This window comes from Piliocolobus tephrosceles, chromosome 21 (genome assembly GCF_002776525.5).
Source record: "Piliocolobus tephrosceles isolate RC106 chromosome 21, ASM277652v3, whole genome shotgun sequence".
Taxonomy (NCBI): domain Eukaryota; kingdom Metazoa; phylum Chordata; class Mammalia; order Primates; family Cercopithecidae; genus Piliocolobus; species Piliocolobus tephrosceles.
In genome coordinates, this window is record NC_045454.1 from 22,251,658 (window position 1) to 22,270,107 (window position 18,450).

At 53.9% G+C, this 18,450-nt stretch overlaps 2 protein-coding genes across 5 annotated transcripts in view; one reads left to right on the top strand and one right to left on the bottom strand.

Annotated features, from left to right (window-relative positions):
• The window catches only part of LGI4 (leucine rich repeat LGI family member 4), a 31,371-nt gene extending 17,346 nt beyond the window's left edge, over window positions 1-14,025 (top strand). The window contains exons 3-11 of one of the 2 annotated variants that reach the window (XM_031934921.1): window positions 1,573-3,735; window positions 4,139-4,210; window positions 4,479-4,550; window positions 6,189-6,260; window positions 6,371-6,442; window positions 6,673-6,842; window positions 11,485-11,649; window positions 11,727-12,232; window positions 13,037-14,025. In XM_031934921.1, the coding sequence (XP_031790781.1) occupies window positions 3,566-3,735; window positions 4,139-4,210; window positions 4,479-4,550; window positions 6,189-6,260; window positions 6,371-6,442; window positions 6,673-6,842; window positions 11,485-11,649; window positions 11,727-12,232; window positions 13,037-13,351 (1,614 nt within the window). In that variant the 5' untranslated portion in view covers window positions 1,573-3,565 and the 3' untranslated portion in view covers window positions 13,352-14,025. Of the gene's footprint in view, window positions 1-1,572; window positions 3,736-4,138; window positions 4,211-4,478; window positions 4,551-6,188; window positions 6,261-6,370; window positions 6,443-6,576; window positions 6,843-11,484; window positions 12,233-13,036 lie in introns of both variants that reach the window. The other variant, XM_031934922.1, reaches the window with a different exon arrangement.
• Window positions 14,026-14,214: 189 nt separating this feature from the next.
• The window catches only part of FXYD3 (FXYD domain containing ion transport regulator 3), an 8,894-nt gene continuing 4,658 nt past the window's right edge, over window positions 14,215-18,450 (bottom strand). For all 3 annotated transcript variants that reach the window (XM_026448769.2, XM_026448767.2, XM_026448768.1), the window contains 6 exons: window positions 17,432-17,464; window positions 17,293-17,316; window positions 15,707-15,781; window positions 15,592-15,628; window positions 15,238-15,275; window positions 14,215-15,109 (listed from right to left, as the gene is read on the bottom strand). In XM_026448769.2, the coding sequence (XP_026304554.1) occupies window positions 15,093-15,109; window positions 15,238-15,275; window positions 15,592-15,628; window positions 15,707-15,781; window positions 17,293-17,316; window positions 17,432-17,464 (224 nt within the window). In that variant the 3' untranslated portion in view covers window positions 14,215-15,092. The remainder of the gene's footprint in view (window positions 15,110-15,237; window positions 15,276-15,591; window positions 15,629-15,706; window positions 15,782-17,292; window positions 17,317-17,431; window positions 17,465-18,450) is intronic.

Sequence of the window (18,450 nt, forward strand, 5' to 3'; positions counted from 1 at the left end):
GTACATCCATAGAGGCAGACACACAGAATGACACACTGATAGAGAAACCCAAAGACCTGGACACACAGCCAGCGCCTCTTATACCAGTCACAAAATACCAAAACAAGCACATTTACGTCTACACAGACCCATGCACACTCGGGTAGATGGATGACCCCAGAGAGACACAGTCAAAAACATAGCCACACCACCATCCGCACTCACAAACTGGCCACAAAAAATGCATGTTTCTGTGAAGACCTACCCACAAATGGCCATACAGAAACATACAAGTATATGCACACCGCACATAAATGCATTCAAAGATGCATGGCCGGGTACGGTGGCTCACACCTGTACTCCCAGCACCTTGGGAGGCCAAAGTGGGAGGATCACTTGAGGCCAGGAGTTCAACACCAGCCTGGCCAACCTGGTGAAACCTCATCTCTACTAAAAAAATTAAAATTAGCCGGGCATGGTGGCACATGCCTATAATCATGGCTACTCTGGAGGCTGAGGCAGGAGAGTCACTTGAGCCCGGGAGGCGGAGGTTGCAGTGAGCTGAGATCACTCTAGCCTGGGTGACGGCGAGAGACTCCATCTCAAAAAAAAAAACAAAACAAAACAAAACCAAAGGTACAGACATGCTGCCAACACTCCTACACAGTCCCAAAGATAGGAAGGCCAACAAGCTTGTGTACACGCAGACAGATTTCCATGGGCACAGATACACAAGCAGAAACACCACTGAGGACAACCCGCCACTCTCACACATACCCACAAAAGCAGAAACACGCACACTGGTTCACACCCTATGCTTGGGCAAACAGGCACATGGCTGGCCACGGTGACAGACGCGCAGGTTGACACACTTGCATGTTCACACATTCCAAAACCACAGATCTGTATTTAACCCCACGCTTTCCTTCCCCTGAGCTCTTGTCGGGGACAACACACCTGGCGTCGCCATGGGCAGGCCAGGTTTACAGGTCCTGGTGACGGGGAAACCTGGAATCAGGCCTGGGTACTGTACTCCTCGTTGTGTGAACTTGAGCAGCTCTGTGCCTCATTTTCACATGCTCCGAAATGGAAAAATCACTAAGATCACATGTATAATCCTGGACAGTGCTCAGAGGTCTCTGAACTTGACATTGTCTTATCATTAACTTCATTTTTTGTTTGTTTGTTTGAGACCTGGTCTCGCTCTGTCAACCAGGCTGAAGTGCAATGGCACGATCATAGCTCACTGTAGCCTCAAACTCATGGGCTCAAGTTATTCTCCTACCTCAGCTTCCTGAGTAGGTGGGACTACAGGCATGCGACACCATGCCTGGCTAATTTTTTTATTTTTTGTACAGTCGGGGTTTCACTATGTTGCCCACTATATTGTCTTGAACTCCTGGCCTCAAGCGGTCCTCCCACTTCAGCCTGCCAAAGTGTGGGATTACAGACATGAGCCACTGTGCCTGGCCCATTATTATTGTCCTTGTCATCCTCCTCCTTGTGAACTGAACTGCTGGGCTGGGCACTCTATGAGAGTGGGTTCCGATCCCTCTGTGTCCCTGGCACTCAGCTCTCCAACTTCACTTTCAGGGACTTTGTTTATCATACCCGATAGTCAGCAGAGGAAACCAAGAGCTGAAGGGCATGGCTCAAACCACAAGCTGCTGGGGTCTGCTCCTCTAGGACCTGGATCCGGAGCCCACCCCCAAGCCTGCCGACCACTGAGGGATGCCCACCTTGTGCTGAACCCCAAAAGGATGAGTTGCCTCCATCACCTGAGTCCTCTCCACAACTGGGAAGTGGGTGCCACGATTATCCCCATTTTACAGATGGGAAAACTGAGGCCACACAGGACTGGGCCTGCAACCCAGATCTGCACGACCTCCAAGCTGTTAAGCCCCCTTATCCTCCAACGAGGCTTCTGGGTGTGGGCGTCAGTGTTGAAAGAGCCTGCATGCATTCCTCAATCACAGGGCGAGTCTCGTCCTCAGGTGATGAGGTGGTACAGCCTAGGGGTTAGGTTTAAAGCTGACCAGAGCCAGGAAACTAATCACATAACTTCCTTGTGCCTTAGTTTCCCCCTCTGTAAAGCAGGGATAGCAGTACTGCCCATCTCACAGGGTGGCTGTGAAGGCTGAGTGAGTATAAACATTGCTACTATTTCATGTTAGCTAACAAGTGTCACTTACTTATTTTTCTGATTTAGTGGACAGAATCTATCCAAATGACTGAAAGCTTAGTCCAGATTAAAACAACCAATTATCCATCTATCCATGAACGCTCATCTCCAAAGAAAGAATGCAAAATAACCTGGAGCAGCCCTGGAGCTGGATGCCTGGGTTTGAATCCTGGCTGTGCCCTCAGCTGAGTAACGTAGGGTTCAGCCCCTGACCTCTGTCTCCACTTCCTCCAGCTGTAAAGTGGTGGTGATAACAGCACCAACCTCAGAGGGCTTTGGCAAGATCAGAATGAGTTAATAGATGAGCTTTTAGGACAAGGCCAAGCTCGGAGTAGACACTGAAGAAGGGGTGGCATCATCATCATCTTCTTCACCATCATCATCATCCATCTTCATCATCGTCATCATCATCATTATGTCCTCGGGTTGGTGCCACCTCCCCCAGTGGGTGTTGGGCACTTGAGGGTTAATTTCAGAGTAGGGGAGGGAGGCTGTGGGCTTGGGGCAGAGCAGAGGTCCTGCCGAGTGTGACCACCAGAGGGAGCAGCTGGACCTGAACTGGCCCCACTGACAGCGCCCATCACACCCTCCTGGAGCCAAGGGAGGGGGCTGGCGGAGAGTGGCCAGGAAGGGATGTCCCCAGCCCCCAGGGGCCTCTCCTCCCACCCCGCTCCAGTCTGCAGAGCCATCCGGTCCCCACCCTGGTGACATCGTCCTCCTGCTCCCTCAATAGGGTTGAGTGGGGAATCTGGGGAGGGGGCTGGCGTGAGTGGTGGGACGGCTCCAGCCCTGGTGGCCCCTCCCCCTCCTGTGGGGCTGCCCAGTCCCTTCCCCAAGGCCGACCTTCTCATGGCCTCTGACCCCCTCCTCCTTCCCACCCTACTCTGCCGGGTGCACCCGGTGTCCAGCGAACCCCTTTCCCAAACCTTCAGGGAGAAGGGACGTGGGAGGAGGCAAAGAAATTACAGGCAGGGAGCTGGAAGGGGGGGAAGGAGACAAGAAATCAAGACACCAGGCAGCAGGACACACACACTCACATACGCTCACACACATAGAGGCCAACAGACAGACAGCTACCTAAAGCCTGAAAGACGGACAGCAACACAAAAAAAGAGAAAAACACAGAAAGAGAGACAAAGACAGAAATAGAAACGGACTAACACGCAGAGTCAGAAATACAGAGACAGAAAGACAGGGAGAAAGAGAAACAGAAAATTAGACACCAAAGAGATACGAACAGGGAGGAAGGCCGACTGAAGGAAAGACGGAGAAGAGGAGAGAGAAGCCAGGGCCACGGGTGCCAGCAGGCGGATGGAGGGCGGCCTGGTGGAGGAGGAGACATAGTGGCCCGGGCTGAGCTGGGTGGGCCGGGAGAAGCGGGTGCCTCAGCGCGGGGGTGGGGGCATGGGAGGGGCAGGCATTCTGCTGCTGCTGCTGGCCGGGGCGGGGGTGGTGGTGGCCTGGAGGCCCCCAAAGGGAAAGTGTCCCTTGCGCTGCTCCTGCTCCAAAGACAGCGCCCTGTGTGAGGGATCCCCGGACCTGCCCGTCAGCTTCTCTCCAAACCTGCTGTCACTGTGAGTGTCCAGCCCTCTGCACACCCAAAGGTGGGGATGGAAGTCCTGGGACCCCAGAGGTTGGGATGTGGTGCTGAGTCCCCAGGGAAACAGGGGCCCATCAGGATCTCAGGAGATGGGCAGCAAAGGCTGTCGGGATGCCATGAAGAGGAGTGCTGGCCTCTGGGAGGGAGCAGAGGGAAACCCCAGAGGGCAGGAACAGCATTTGGGGCCCAGGAGGAGGGTTGAGTGCTGTCAGGGTCCTTGTCAAGCCAGGAGGGCAAATGCCTGCCTCTGGCATGCAGGGGAGACACACCCAGGGTCAGGGTGGCACGCTGGGGTCTCCCAGATGGCAGAAGGCTCTGGTTTGGGGCTGGAGCATTGCTGTGGTGTCCCCCTCACCTACCACTGCCCACATCCCCAGCTCATTCGTCAGGACTGGAGTCACCCAGCTGAAAGCCGGCAGCTTCCTGAGAATTCCGTCTCTGCACCTGCTGTGAGTGGGGCCTGGCTGGGCCGACAACCAGCGCAAGGGAGCGGGCAGTCATGCACATGTGTGGGAATGCATGCTCACACAGATGTTAGGTGGGCGTTCATGCACGTGTGTGGGGGTGTGTGCACACGTGCGGGCAAAAGCATTTGTGTCCATGCACATACTCACACCTGCGTGCCCATGCCTGTGTGGGCTGAGGGTGGAGGCCACGGTTAAAATGTCAGATGGAGCCCGCAACTCCGGGAAAATTTTTTTCTTGCCCCCTCGCCAGCCTCTTCACCTCCAACTCTTTCTCCGTGATTGAGGACGATGCGTTTGCGGGCCTGTCCCACCTGCAGTACCTGTGAGTGAGGCCAGGGGATGGAGGCAGGTGGGCCTGGGAGAAGGAAGGACCCTTCTGTGGCTCCCAGAGCAGGGGGAGATGGGAGCTGTGGCCCTGAGGAGAAGGTGTTTGGACATCATGGTGGGATGATGTTGATAAAAATGGTGAACCCAGTGGTGATGATGATTTGGGTGATACTGACAAAGTTCTCAGGGCTGGTGTTAATGTTGCTTATCAGTGTTGATTATCACCTCATTTCTCTGCTTCAAGATCTACAAAGAGCCCAGATAACCAGAGCCTGGTTCTGGCTCTACCTGACTCATGGGAGCCCAGGGAGGGTGTAAAGAAGTCAGAGACAAGACACTTTTCAAATGACCAGGAAATAACTCTGAATTAGGTAGTGGTGGTGATACTGTGGGATTGGGTAGTGGTGGTGATGGTGGCGGCGGTGGCAGTGACAGCATGACAGTGCTGGCGTTTATGTTGGTCATGGCGTTGATGATAATGGCAGTGGTGATGACCCTGTTGCTGCTGTTGACGTGGGGTTGGTGGCATTATTGATGATGATGGAGTGGGGACAATGTTGGTAAAAATGGTAGCTCCAGTGGTGATGATGCTCTGGATGAAATTGATGATGAAGTTCTTGGGGCTTGTGTCTGTGATCATTATCAATGTTGTGGGGTGGACCATTACAGTATTGGTGTTGACGCTGGTGATGGCTGTGGGTAGGATGTTGGGGTTGGTATGAACGGCAATGTTGTTGGTACTGGGTTGCTGATGATGGTGAAGGCGTTAGTATTTACGGAAACGCTGGCAGCGGTAGTACTGGTGGTGGACGAATGTGTGCGTCTTGGGTATAAGGGAGAGGTTGTTGTTGGTGGCAGTGATGGTGGTGCTCATGCTGATGTGTGTGATAGTACACATTGGAGATGAGGGTGGCAATCTTTTTGGTGTTGATCATGAAGGTTGTGTTGTTGGTGATAATTACCGGTGTTGTTGGTGTGGAGTTCGGTAATGATTATATTGGTGTTGGTGTTGATGGGAGTGGGTGGTGACGTTGTTATTGGTGACAGTGATGCTAGTGTTGGTGATGATAGTGGCAAGGTATAATGTTGGGGATAACAGCAGTTATTGGTCCTGGGTTTGATAATGGTAACACAGACGTGGGTGTTGGGGATGCTGGCATTGGGTTGGTCATTACGGATGATGCTGGAGGTAATGTGGTGGTGTGGGTTCTAGCACTGGTGGTGGTGATGGTGGTGGCAGGGTATGGTGTGGGGATAATGGCAGTTATTGGTCCTGGGATTGATGACGGTGATAAAGACATGGGTGTTGGGGATGCTGGCATTGCTGTTGATCATTCCTAATGGTGCTGGGGGTATTGGTGGTGATTTGGGTATTAGCACTGGTGATGGTGATTGTGCTGGTGGCGGCAGGGCAATCTTCACAGTGAAACTGGCATTGACTATGGGGCCAGTTTCATGGCTCCTAGAATTGATGGCTGGGACTTTGGCAAGGAGAGGTTTTTGAGAGGCTTTCCTTGGGGTTGTCCATGGTATTGGAAGAGAATTCAGCACCTTCCAGTGGGCCTATGGCTTTCATGGGGTGCGTTCCCTGAAGCTCAGTGGGCCTCCCCCTGACCCCAGCTTCCCTCCACAGCTTCATCGAGGACAATGAGATTGGCTCCATCTCTAAGAATGCCCTCAGAGGACTTCGCTCGCTTACACACCTGTGCGTGCCTCCACTGCCCCAGCCCTCCATGAAAGGCACCCACACGCCACCCCCCAGGGGACACAGGGTATCCTCGTGGCTGCTGACGGTGCCTTCTCTTCCTCCACCAGAAGCCTGGCCAATAACCATCTGGAGGCCCTCCCCAGGTTCCTGTTCCGAGGCCTGGAGACCCTTACTCACGTGTGAGGCTCATGGGGGCTGGGAATGTGGGGGTTGGGGAATGTTTGTGTCATGGGGGGCATCCATGCCCACTTCTGGTTGGCGTGCGTGCATTTGGCTGCAGTTGTTCTTATGTATTTTTCTTACCACTATGGAGCCCCATCTCTGGGGACACTTGCCTGGGGTCGGGCAGGAGCATGGCCCCCAGGGTGTGGAAGCGGGGTCGCAGCCCCTCCCCGGCCTCTTGCCCCAGGGACCTCCGTGGGAACCCGTTCCAGTGTGACTGCCGCGTCCTCTGGCTCCTGCAGTGGATGCCCACCGTGAATGCCAGCGTGGGGACCGGCGCCTGTGCGGGCCCCGCCGCCCTGAGCCATATGCAGCTCCGCCACCTCGACCCTGAGACCTTCAAGTGCAGAGCCATAGGTGGGGGCTTTCCCGATGGGGTGGGAGGCGGGGGATCTAGGGGAATGGCTGCCAGGGCCAAGAGGCTTGCCTCACTCCCTGCCATGCCTTTTCCCGGCGTGGGAAGACGCTGAGCAAGCAGCCCTGCCTTCCTGAGCCCCCGTTTTCTCATCTGTAAAGTGGGGGTAATAAACAGTGATATAGGAGTGCCGTGGGAATTCAATGATACATCTTCACATGTTCGGCATTTGGCACCAGGCCTGGGACAGGAGGTCCTTATAAATGTTCACCCTCGTTAACCTAAAAGCAATCACTTTAAAAAGTCTTCGTTAAGTGCCAAGTATCGCGCTAAGAACTGCAGGTGCAATGTCACCTCGTTTACATTGACTCGCCTTTTCTATAAATAGATTTTGTTGCCTTTTGGGATACTGGGTGGTACAGAGAGCACAGAATGGTGAGGCCAGCCCTGGGTCTCGCCCTCAAAGAGTTCAATGTCCAGAGGAATGCAGGCCCATACAGGACAGCCCAGGAACTATCTGGGCAGGATGGGGAGGCCCAGCCAGAGGGGTCAGGGCAGGGACGGGGGAAAAACTGTGGGAGCTGAGGGAGTCCAGAGTCAGGGCCAGGGCCACACAGATCTAGGGGGACAGGAAGGGCTTCCTGAAGGAGTTTAAGCCTGAAGGGTCTTTACACAGATGCTTTTCTTTTCTAAGAGTTGGGGTCTCATTCTCTCACCCAGGCTGGAGTGCAATGGTGCCGTCACAGCTCACTGCAGCCTCCAACTCCTGGGCTCAAGTGATCCTCCTGCCTCAGCCTGCCAAATAGCTGGGACTACAGGCATATGCTACTGTGCCTGGCTCATTTTGTTTAGAAAACTTTTTTGTAGAGATAGGGTCATGCTACGTTGCCCAGGCTGGCCTTGAACTTCTGGCTTCAAGCGATCTTCCCACCTCAGCCTCCCAAAGTGCTAGGATTACAAGCATGTGCCACCGCACCCAGCCACAGATGCTATGAATACAATAACAACAACAATAATTATTATTATCCATAACAATATGAAGGGGGCCTGCCCCTCCACACCTGTGGGTATTTCTCACAAGGTGGAGACCAGAGACTAAGAAAAGAAATAAGACACAGAGACGAAGTATAGTGGAAGAAAAGTGGGCCCAGGGGACTGGCGCTCAGCAGGTGAGGACCTGCACTGGCACTGGTCCCTGAGTTCCTTCAGTATTTATTGATCACTATCTCTATTATCTCAGAGAAGGGGATGTGGCAGGACTAAGGGTAATGGTGCAGAGAGGGTCAGCAGGAAAACATGTGAGCAAAGGACTCTGTGTCATAAATAAGTTTAAGGAAAGGTGCTGTGCTTGGATGTGCACGTAGGCCAGATTTATTTTTAACTTTACACAAACATCTCAGTGCAGTAAAGAGTAGCAGAGCAGTATTGCCGCCAGCATGTCTCACCTCCAGCCATAAGGTGGTTTTCTCCTATCTCAGTAAATAGAATGTACAATCGGGTTTTACACCGGGACATTCCATTCCCAGGGACCAGCAGCAGACAGATGCCTTCCTCTTATCTCAGCTGCAAAGAGGCCTTCCTCTTTCACTGATCCTCCTCAGCACAGACCCTTTACGGGTGTCGGGCTGGAGGACGGTCAGGTCTTTCCCTTCCCACGAAGCCATATCTCAGGCTGTCTCAGTGCGGGGAAACCTTGGACAATACCCAGGCTTTCTTGGGCAGAGGTCCATGCGGCCTTCTGCAGTGCATTGTGTCCCTGGGTAATGGAGAACGGAGAATGGTGATGACTTCTACCAAGCGTACTGCCTGCAAACACATTTTTAACAAAGCACATCTTGCATAGCCCTAAATTCATTAAACCTTGAGTCGATACAGCACATGTTTCTGTGAGCACAGGGTTGGGGCTAAGTTTACAGATTAACAGCATCTCAAAGCAGAATTTTTCTTAGTACAAATCAAAATGGAGTTTCTTATGTCTTCCTTTTTCTACACAGACACAGTAACAGTCTGATCTCTCTTCCTTTCCCCCACAACAACATACATGTATGATTATTATCAACGTATAATTATTATGATTCTAAGTGTAAGAAAGGCATGTTTTTGGTCTGTGGGACACATAGAAGAAGAGGATTTAACTTAGGGAGTCCCTCTTCACTCAAGTTATCCAACAAACATTCACTGAAGTCCACGCAGTGTCCAGCCCTGTGAGAGGTGATGGTCACTGTGGTTGGGGCCTCAGCCCTGGCCTTATGGGACTTACAGTCCTGGGAATTTGGGGAGACAGACATTTAACAAACACTGCACAAATAAATGTGTGCTATGCATTGTGATAACTACAGGGAGTGATGACAGAATGAGGGTTCCTTTGGGAGTCAGAGAAGGCTTCCCTCAAGTGGGGACGTTAGGTCTGGATGTGGCTAAGTGAGGAACAGAGGGAAGGGCTCTTCAGAGAGAGGGAACAGCCTGGCCAGTGGCCCTGAGGCAGCATAGAGCGTGCCCTGTTTGAAGATCAAAAGAAGGCAGGTGTGGCTCGGGGTAGTGAGTGGAGGGACAACTATGGATTTCGGAAGCCACAGAGAGGAGAGTAGACTTTATTCTGGGCCATGGGAAGAATGGAAAGTTTTTTTTGTGTTTGTTTATTTGAAACAGGGTCTCACTCTGTCACCCAGGATGGAGTGCGGTGGTACAATCATGGCTCACTGAGGTCTCGGCCTCCCCAGGCTCGGGTAATCCTCCTGCCTCAGCTTCCTTGGTGGCTGGGGCTACAGGTGTGCCACCACCATGCCCTGCTAATTTTTTGTATTTTTTTTTGCAGAGATGGGGTTTTCACCATGTTGTCCAGGCTGCTCTTGAACTCCTGGGCTCTACTGATCCATCCGCCTTGGCTTCCCAAAATGTGGGGATTACAGGTGTGAGCCACCACTCTCGGCTGAGAGTTTTGAGCAAGAGGTGATTTGATAGCCATTTGAAAAAGATTTGTCCGGACCGGGTGCAGTGGCTCATGCCTGTAATCCCAGCACTTTGGGAGGCTGAGGTGGGTGGATCACGAGGTCAGGGGTTTGAGACCAGCCTGACCAACATGGTGAAACCCCGTCTCTACTAAAAATGCAAAAACTAGCCGGGCTTGGTGGCAGTCACCTGTAATCCCAGCTACTCAGGAGGTTGAGGCAGGAGAATTGCTTGAACCTGGGAGGCGGAGGTTGCAGTGAGCTGAGATCACACCACTCCAGCCTGGGCAACAGACATTCACTGAAGTCCCAAAAAAAAAAAAAAAATTCGCCCTTTAGGTGGGCATTGTATGTAGTTTGGTTCATTGCTTCAACGCTGGCACCTGGAAACAGGGCCTGGCACACAAAGTGAAATATTACAGCCTGGAGTCAACTGCCCAGCTCCCCCACTAATAGGCAGAGCAGCCTTGGTGCCCCAGTGACCATGAAAGCCAACCCGTTGTCACAAACTCTCAAAATACCATGAATTAAGGACAGAGGGATCTGGAGTGAGCTGTCCAGGTGCGTGGGGCAGCCCCTGGGCATCGTCCTTGCTTTCATGCTGGAAACCAGGTTGTGGCACACCCACGTGGTGGGAAAGGAGACCAAGTCAGGACAAGCTCTTTCCAGGTGTGGTGGTTCATTACACTCATCACATCTGCCCTTGTTCCATTGGTCACTCGGTCTTAAAACAGCCACATCTAACTTTCAGGGAGGGCGGTGAATGGGGGTCCTGGGATAATGCAGACTCTAGCTGGGCGGCCTAGTGACCAATTCCAATCCTCTCTCCTGGAAGGTGGGAAGGATGGGCTTCGTTGGATAACTGGCTGCCTGTGCCACTTAGCCTTCGTTTTCTCATCTGCGAAGGGGAGATCATAACAGAATGTACCTCATAGGGATGTTGTGAAGTTAAATGAAGTAATCGAGATGCTTTTTTTAAGGGATTATTTGGTGATGCCACACAGCTTAGAAAATAAGGCTTATGGGCTGGGCACAATGGCTCACGCCTGTAATCCCAGCACTTCAGGAGGCCGAGGTGGGTGGATCATGAGGTCAGGAGTTAGAGACAAAACTGGCCAACATGGTGAAACCCCGTCTCTACTAATAATACAAAAATTAGCTGGGCATGGTGGCGGGGGCCTGTAATTCCAGCTATTCGGGAGGCTGAAGAAGTATAATTGTTTGAACCCAGGAGGTGGATGTGGCTCATGTCTGTAATCCCATCAGTTTGGGAGGTCAAGGTAGGAGGATCTCTTGAACCCAGGAATTCCAGACCAGCCTGGGCAACATAGCAAGACGCCATCTCTGCAAAAAAATAAAAAATTAGCCAGGCATGGTAGCACACACCTGTAGTCTCAGCAGCTCAAGAGGCTGAGGCAGGAGGATCACTTGAGCCCGGAAGGTGGAGGCTGCACTGAGCTATGATTGTGCCACTGCACTCCAGCCTGGGAGACACAGTGGGACTCTATCTCAAAACAAAACAAAATCCAATCCCCCAACAAACCAAACAAACATCTACAGATCAAGATTCCAGTTCTATGTCCCTATGAGGGGAGTACATGAATGGCCCCCATTTCAGAGATGTAGGCAAACGGAGGCTCAGCAATGAGGACCCTGGGTGTCCTGAGGCCTGCCTGACTCTGTCCTCCATCCGCAGAGCTGTCCTGGTTCCAGACGGTGGGGGAGTCGGCCCTGAGCGTAGAGCCCTTCTCCTACCAAGGGGAGCCTCACATTGTGCTGGCACAGCCCTTCGCCGGCCGCTGCCTGATCCTCTCCTGGGACTACAGCCTGCAGCGCTTTCGGCCCGAGGAAGAGCTGCCCGGTGAGCCCCCTCCCCGTCCTTCCGCCCGTCCAGCAGCCTGCCTGGCCGGCCTGACCTGCCTCCCCACCTCCCCACAGCGCCCTCCGTGGTGTCCTGCAAGCCACTGGTGCTGGGCCCGAGCCTCTTCGTGCTGGCTGCGCGCCTATGGGGGGGCTCACAGCTGTGGGCCCGGCCCAGTCCCGGCCTGCGCTTGGCCCCAACGCAGACCCTGGCCCCGCGGCGGCTGCTGCGGCCCAATGACGCCGAGCTCCTGTGGCTGGAAGGGCAACCCTGCTTCGTGGTGGCCGACGCCTCCAAGGCAGGCAGCACTACGCTGCTGTGCCGCGACGGGCCCGGCTTTTACCCGCACCAGAGTCTGCACGCCTGGCACAGAGACACGGATGCTGAGGCCCTGGAACTGGACGGCCGGCCCCATCTGCTGCTGGCCTCGGCTTCCCAGCGGCCCGTGCTCTTCCACTGGACCGGTGGCCGTTTCGAGAGACGCACAGACATCCCTGAGGCCGAGGATGTCTATGCCACACGCCACTTCCAGGCTGGTGGGGACGTGTTCCTGTGCCTCACACGCTACATTGGGGACTCCATGGTGAGGCTGGGCCTGGGGGCGGGGGATGCACAGCCAGGCCTGATGCTATAGCTGACTCTTATTGAGGGCTGGCTTTACAGCACCGACCCAATCTTGCATACTAAGTCTCTAAACTCTGACCTAGCCTCACATGCTGACCTTTGAACCAGCACCCCACCCCACATCGATGCCAAGACTCTGACCCCCTCAAGGCTGACTGACCCTAAACCACTCCCCAGTCCCCAACACTGACGCTGGCCCCAACATCCTGATTCTACCCCCAGATGCTGGATCTGTGACTCAGATACATTCCAGACTTCACCAGAGCCACACCTGTCCCCACCCTGACACTGAGCCCCCAAGGCTGATGCTGGAGTTAAGCCCTGCCCACTGTTTCTGGAGTGAGGTGCAGGCAGGGGAGGGTTCTGAGCCTGGAAGGGCCCTGATCTGACTTAGGTGTTCACAAGGTCTCTGGGTGAGGAAGAGACTGGGGGAGCAGGGAGAGGAGCCTAGAGACCAGGGAAGAGGTTACCAGGATGGTCCAGTTGGGAGGGGATGGAGTTCGGCCAGAGGTGGTGGGAGAAATGTACAACTACAGAAGGTGAAACTGACAGAGTCCATGGCTGAGTGCTTCTGCGTGGGGTGTGAGGGCAAGAGAAGGGCTCAGAACAACTCTGTGTATGTGGCCGAACAGCTGAGTGGTGACCTTTAGGAAGATAAGAAAGCTATGGGAGTTTCGGGACCGACAAGCGTCAGCTTCCAAGCTGTTCCAGGGCCCCCAGAGACACCCGGGACCCCAGGCCCTCACTGGCCACACCCCCACAGGTCATGCGCTGGGACCGCTCCATGTTTCGTCTGCTGCAGCAACTTCCCTCGCGCGGTGCCCACGTCTTCCAGCCACTGCTCATCGCCAGGGACCAGCTGGCCATCCTGGGCAGCGACTTTGCCTTCAGTCAGGTCCTCCGTCTTGAGCCTGACAAGGGGCTGCTGGAGCCACTGCAGGAGCTGGGGCCCCCAGCCCTGGTGGCCCCCCGTGCCTTCGCCCACATCACTATGGCCGGCAGACGCTTCCTCTTTGCTGCTTGCTTTAAGGGCCCCACACAGATCTACCAGCATCACGAGATTGACCTCAGTGCCTGACACCACCAATGGGACTCTGGGCATGGCTGGGGCCCCGGGACAGCCCCTTGTCTGGCTCCTGGCCCCACTTGGGGTGACGGCCGCCTGTGAGCTGCTGACCATGGGCCACGTTCATCAGCCGCACGTCTAGGCCTTAAGCCCACTTCTTAAAGGATCTGCACCCATGGGGTGACAGAGGGTCCCAGCCTATTGGACCTCCCGAGCTGCCCTTCAGGTCTAAAGCAACATCTGGACGTCTCGGCTGGGGCAGATTCCCCATCAAAGGCAACCTGGGGGTGCAGGTTGGTGCACTGCATGGAGTGGAGGTGGAGATCACCTGCAGAGCTCCATGAGTTCCGGAAGCCCCCTCTCAACCCGCTCCCACCCCCGCTGGTCCCTCTGAAAGCACTGAGGGGTCGATGGCATTCCTTTCCCATTCTAAACTTCATGCAGCCAATCGCTTTCCTGGAAAAGCACCAACCTCAAAGCCAACTCAGCCCTGGGCGGGTTCCCCTTTGCTGCTTGTGCGCATGCGTGCGGCCGCCCGGCGCGCTGTCCCTCTTGCGCCTCTTGCGCGTGCGCAGGGCACAGGGAGGGACAGCGGGAGGTGTCGCGGGGAGCCCGGTGCCCTCCTGGATGGGCGACGGAGGCAAGGACAAGAAGAGTCCGAGCTCAATAAATGCGCTGTGCACCCTGCCCGCCCAGTGTTGTGGATGCTTGGGAGAGGATGTCCTGTGAACGGCACAGGGTGGGGATGGGGTCCCTGGAGCAGTGCTAAGAGCAGCCCAGGTCCCAAGGAGGCGTTTCCGCAGCTCATGGTCTCTGAGTGTGGGCTGGTGGTTATCGAGGGACTCAGGGGATGTTTGAGGGATAAAACGGCATGATGAGGGGACAAGTCACGAGTTTATTGTGGGTCTCTATTTGGGTTCATGTTTCAGGACATTGGGGGAGATATTTTTGGGTGTTTTGAGTTTTAGGCATTTTGTGGGGTAGTTCACGGGAACATTTTGGATGCCTTATTAAGTTTTGGGGAGGCTCAAGGGAGTTTGAGGCTTGTTGGAAATTCTCACACTATGTGGTCATTGTATGTCATTAAGGGTAGCATAGGGAATTATTTAACGGGCTTGCAGGGACATTTGGGTATTTGGAAAGATCTTGGAATAAACTGAGGTCTGGGGGGTGAATGAAAGGGTCACAGGAGTCTCACTGTTATAAACTGTCTGAACACTTGCATCATGGTAGGACGATCCTATATTCCAGTTTTCCTGGAATGGTCCAGGGTCCACTGGAATGTTCCAGTGTTCCATCTGGTTAGAGCTCTCGCATTCCTTTGGCTACTAGTAAATCCCAAATTGCATATAAGGTTCCCATGGCTGAGGAGGCAGAGGGCGGGCCTGTGCCATGCCCCAAGCCACAAGGGAACAGGCCTGAGGGCTTTTCCCAACAAGCAGGCTCAGTGCCAGCCTCTGTGTCAGCCTCCAGGACACGCCGACCTTCTCATGGTGCCCCAAGCCCCACCCCAGTGTACACATAGGAAGTCTCCAGGCTGCTTGGGCAGAGGCACAATCATTTTAGATAAAAAAAAAAAAAAAACAAAATTGAACAAAGAGACCCTCCTGCGGGAGGTGAGATGAGGCCCTGCAGTGCAAGGGAGTCCCAGCAGAGGTGGGAGAATTCCATCCTGGAGTTCAAGTTTCTGTGCAGAGACAGGACCTGGGGACAGAGAACGGTCCTCCACCCAATTTCAGCTGGTTTGTCTTCATCAGTTATGGGCTGAGCCTGGGGGAGGTGACGGGGTCCGTTTGTGAGGGTGGATTGAGTTTTCTTTCCAGTGTGCATGTGCATGCGCGCACACACACACACACCACTTCCGTGTTCCCCTCAGCCCCATGCTGCCCCATCTTTACCTGGGGTGATGAGAGGTGGAGTCTCCCCTGGATGGTGACTAAGGAGACAAAAGTGGTGAGATCCGCATCCACCCCCATTTGCCCTCTCCCTCCCGGTAGAGGGTTCTTAGCCTGCCCAGGCATGTCTTCCTGGCTGCTTTTCCACTTGGGGGTTTGTGCAATCCCAGGGGCCAAAGCATTTCAGGACTTGGGGCCCTCTGGGGATTACCAGCTAGAAACAATGAACCTGGAAATTTTAGCAGCAGGAACTCTGCAGGGCAGAGCCCGGAGGCCTCTCCTGCTGGGAGAGTTAGCCCTTTCACCCTGAAAAGCATCCAGCCAGCCTGAGGCGGGCATGCCGGAACAGTATCTTACCTGGGCTTGTGGCCGAACTTACATTTGCATTTTCCACCTGTTGGGGAGAGCTGAGTGGTCAGGGGAGGGGAGCCCCAGCCCCGGCCTGCCTGCTCCCCCCAGCTCCTTCACTCACTCATGGCAATGATGATGCCCATGGCGCACAGAATCCCAGCGCAGATGAGCCCGCCAACCTGGAGGCTGTGCCAGTCTAGGAGGAAAGTGGAGGGGACCTCAGTGCCAGGCTATGTCCTCTCCATCCATCCCCCCATCCTCTTGACAAATACATATGGAGCATCTAGGATGCACAGGGTGCCGGGGACACCGCCGTAAGAAAACAGACAAACTCCCAAGTGCTCACATTCTAGTTCACACACCAGCAAACAAGATCTGTCATGCAGGGTCAGGCAGAGATAAGCGGTCTGAAGAAAAATAAGCAGGGTGGGAGAGGGAAAGTCAGAGGGCAGGCTGGGCATAGTGGCTGACACCTATTAGGTTGGTGCAAAAGTAATTGCGTTTTTGGCTAGGCACAGTGGCTCACGCCTGATATCCCAGAACTTTGGGAGGCCGAGATGGGCAGATCACCTGGGATCAGGAGTTCCAGACCAGCCTGGCCAACATGGTGAAACCCGGTCTCCACTAAAAATACAAAAATTAGCCAGGCGTGGTGGCAGGCGCCCGTAATCTCAGTTACTCGGCAGGCTGAGGCAGGAGAATCATGAACCCGGGAGGCGGAGGTTGCAGTGAGCCAAGACTGCCAAGATTGCGCCATTGCACTCCAGCCAGTCACACTCTGGGTGAAAGAGCAAAATTCTGCCTCAAAAAAAAAAAAACAAAAAGGCATTTTTGCCATTAAAAGCGGTTGCAAAAACCACAATTACTTTTGAACCAACCTAATATAATCCCAGAGCTTTGGGACTTCAGGAGTTTAGGAATTCTAGACCAGCCTGAGCAACATAGTGAGACCCCATCTCTACAAAGTATACAAAAATTAGCCAGGTATGGTGGTGCATGCCTGCGGTCCCAGCTATTCAGGAGACTGAGGCAGGAGGATCGCTTGAGCCCAGGACTTTGAGGCTGCAGTGAGCTATGGGCAACAGTGTGAGACCTGTCTCTAAAAAAAAAGTCAGAGGGCAGCTCTTTTAGAGGGAGTTGTCAGAGAAGGCCTCTTAGGGGGCTGCATTTGAGCAGAGGGAAGGGAGGGAGCCATGGGGTTCTATGGAAGGAAGTGTTCCAGGCAGAGGAACCAGCAGCAAGTGCAGAGGTCTGAGGCTGGCAGTATGCCTGCGGTGTCTGAGAGGCTTGGAGCAGGAGTGAGGAGTGTGGAGGAGGTGAGGGCAGAGCAGGGAGTAGGGAGCAGGTCATCGGAACCTGGAGGCCAGATGAGGGTTTTGACCGACCAGCTCACCGCCTCCAGGAAGTTTTCTCAAGTCAACACTTCTCCTAGCAGTTGATTTGAACCAAACAATGGCTTCCTGCAAACTGTCCTCGCCTCCTGCGTGTGTCTAACTACCTTGCTGGAATAGAACCTTCCCAAAGGCCAGGTTGCTGCCTCTAGTTCCTTTAATCCGCTGTGTGGACTCTTCAGTGCTCCCATCTTAGTCCTTCCTATCTTTGTCCTGTGACGCTCACATCATACCCTCACCCAATCCTGTGTGGGAACCCTTGGCCCCAAGCAGTATGCGGGGTTGTGGGGAGGGGAATGGGGGCACAGGCTCTCACCATAGTAGAAAGGACTGTTTTTATCTGCAAGGAAAGAAAAAACATCATGAATCCAGGATTACAGCCAGGATGCAGGCCCCGCTCCCACCCAGGGGAGAATTTGGGAGTGGGACAGGTGAAAGAGTCCAGTCTGACTCACCTTCTGGGTCGTTGGCGTCCAGGACAGGCAAGCCTGGTGGGAGAAGAGGGGAAGGAGGGGAGATAGCGATGCTGGCCTCAGCCAAGCCCTTGGGCAGGGCCCGTGGAGTTTCAGGGGCCTTGGGAAAGGGTCCCCTGAGGGACAGGGGTCCTGTCACTGAGCAGCCGCCTCATCCCCTCGTATTCCATCATGGAAATGTGAACTCGCCCACTCAGCCCCACACCTCCGAGTCACGCCAGCATTCTGCCACCTGAAATTGGTTCTAATCTAGGAGGGTTTTGGCCACTGTTTGGTCTCGTGTTTCCAGACACGTGGTTAATCCATGCCTTCTGCAGCAGCAGGGGACTTTCCTGGTCAAGATGACAGATGGTTTCAGTTCCCAGATTCCTGTTTCCCCAAGTCCCATCATGCTCAAAGCCCATCCTCCCGCTTCCACCATGTCCACACCCACGTGGTCTGGTGTTTGCACATCATTGAAAATGACTCACTATTATACACTTAATTAGACTTTATTGAAAATTTAATTTTAGATCACTACCCTGCAGGGAATACTAGTCTTGCCCGATGTAATGGATAAAAAGTGTGACGTGGAAGGATTCCTTGAGCCTGGGAGGTCAAGGCTGCAGTGAAAAAGTAAAAAGGGGACTGGGCGCAGTGGCTTAGGCCTGTAATCCCAACACTTTGGGAGGCCGAGGCAGGAGGATCACTTGAGGTCAGGAGTTCGAGACCAGCCTGGCCAATATGGTGAAACCTTGTCTCTTCTAAAAATATAAAAGTTAGCCAGGCATGGTGGCACATGCCTGTAATCCCAACTACTTGGGAGGCTGAGGCAGGAGAATCACTTGAACCTGGGAGGTGGAGGTTGCAGTAAGCTGAGTTCATGCCACTGCACTCCAGCCTGGGCAACAGAGCGAGACTCTTGTCTCAAAAAAAAAAAAAAAAGAAAGAAAGAAAGAAAAAAGGGGAAAAGTGTTTGGAAGTTAAAGATGCAGTTGCACCGAGCCGAGCCTTCTACTTGA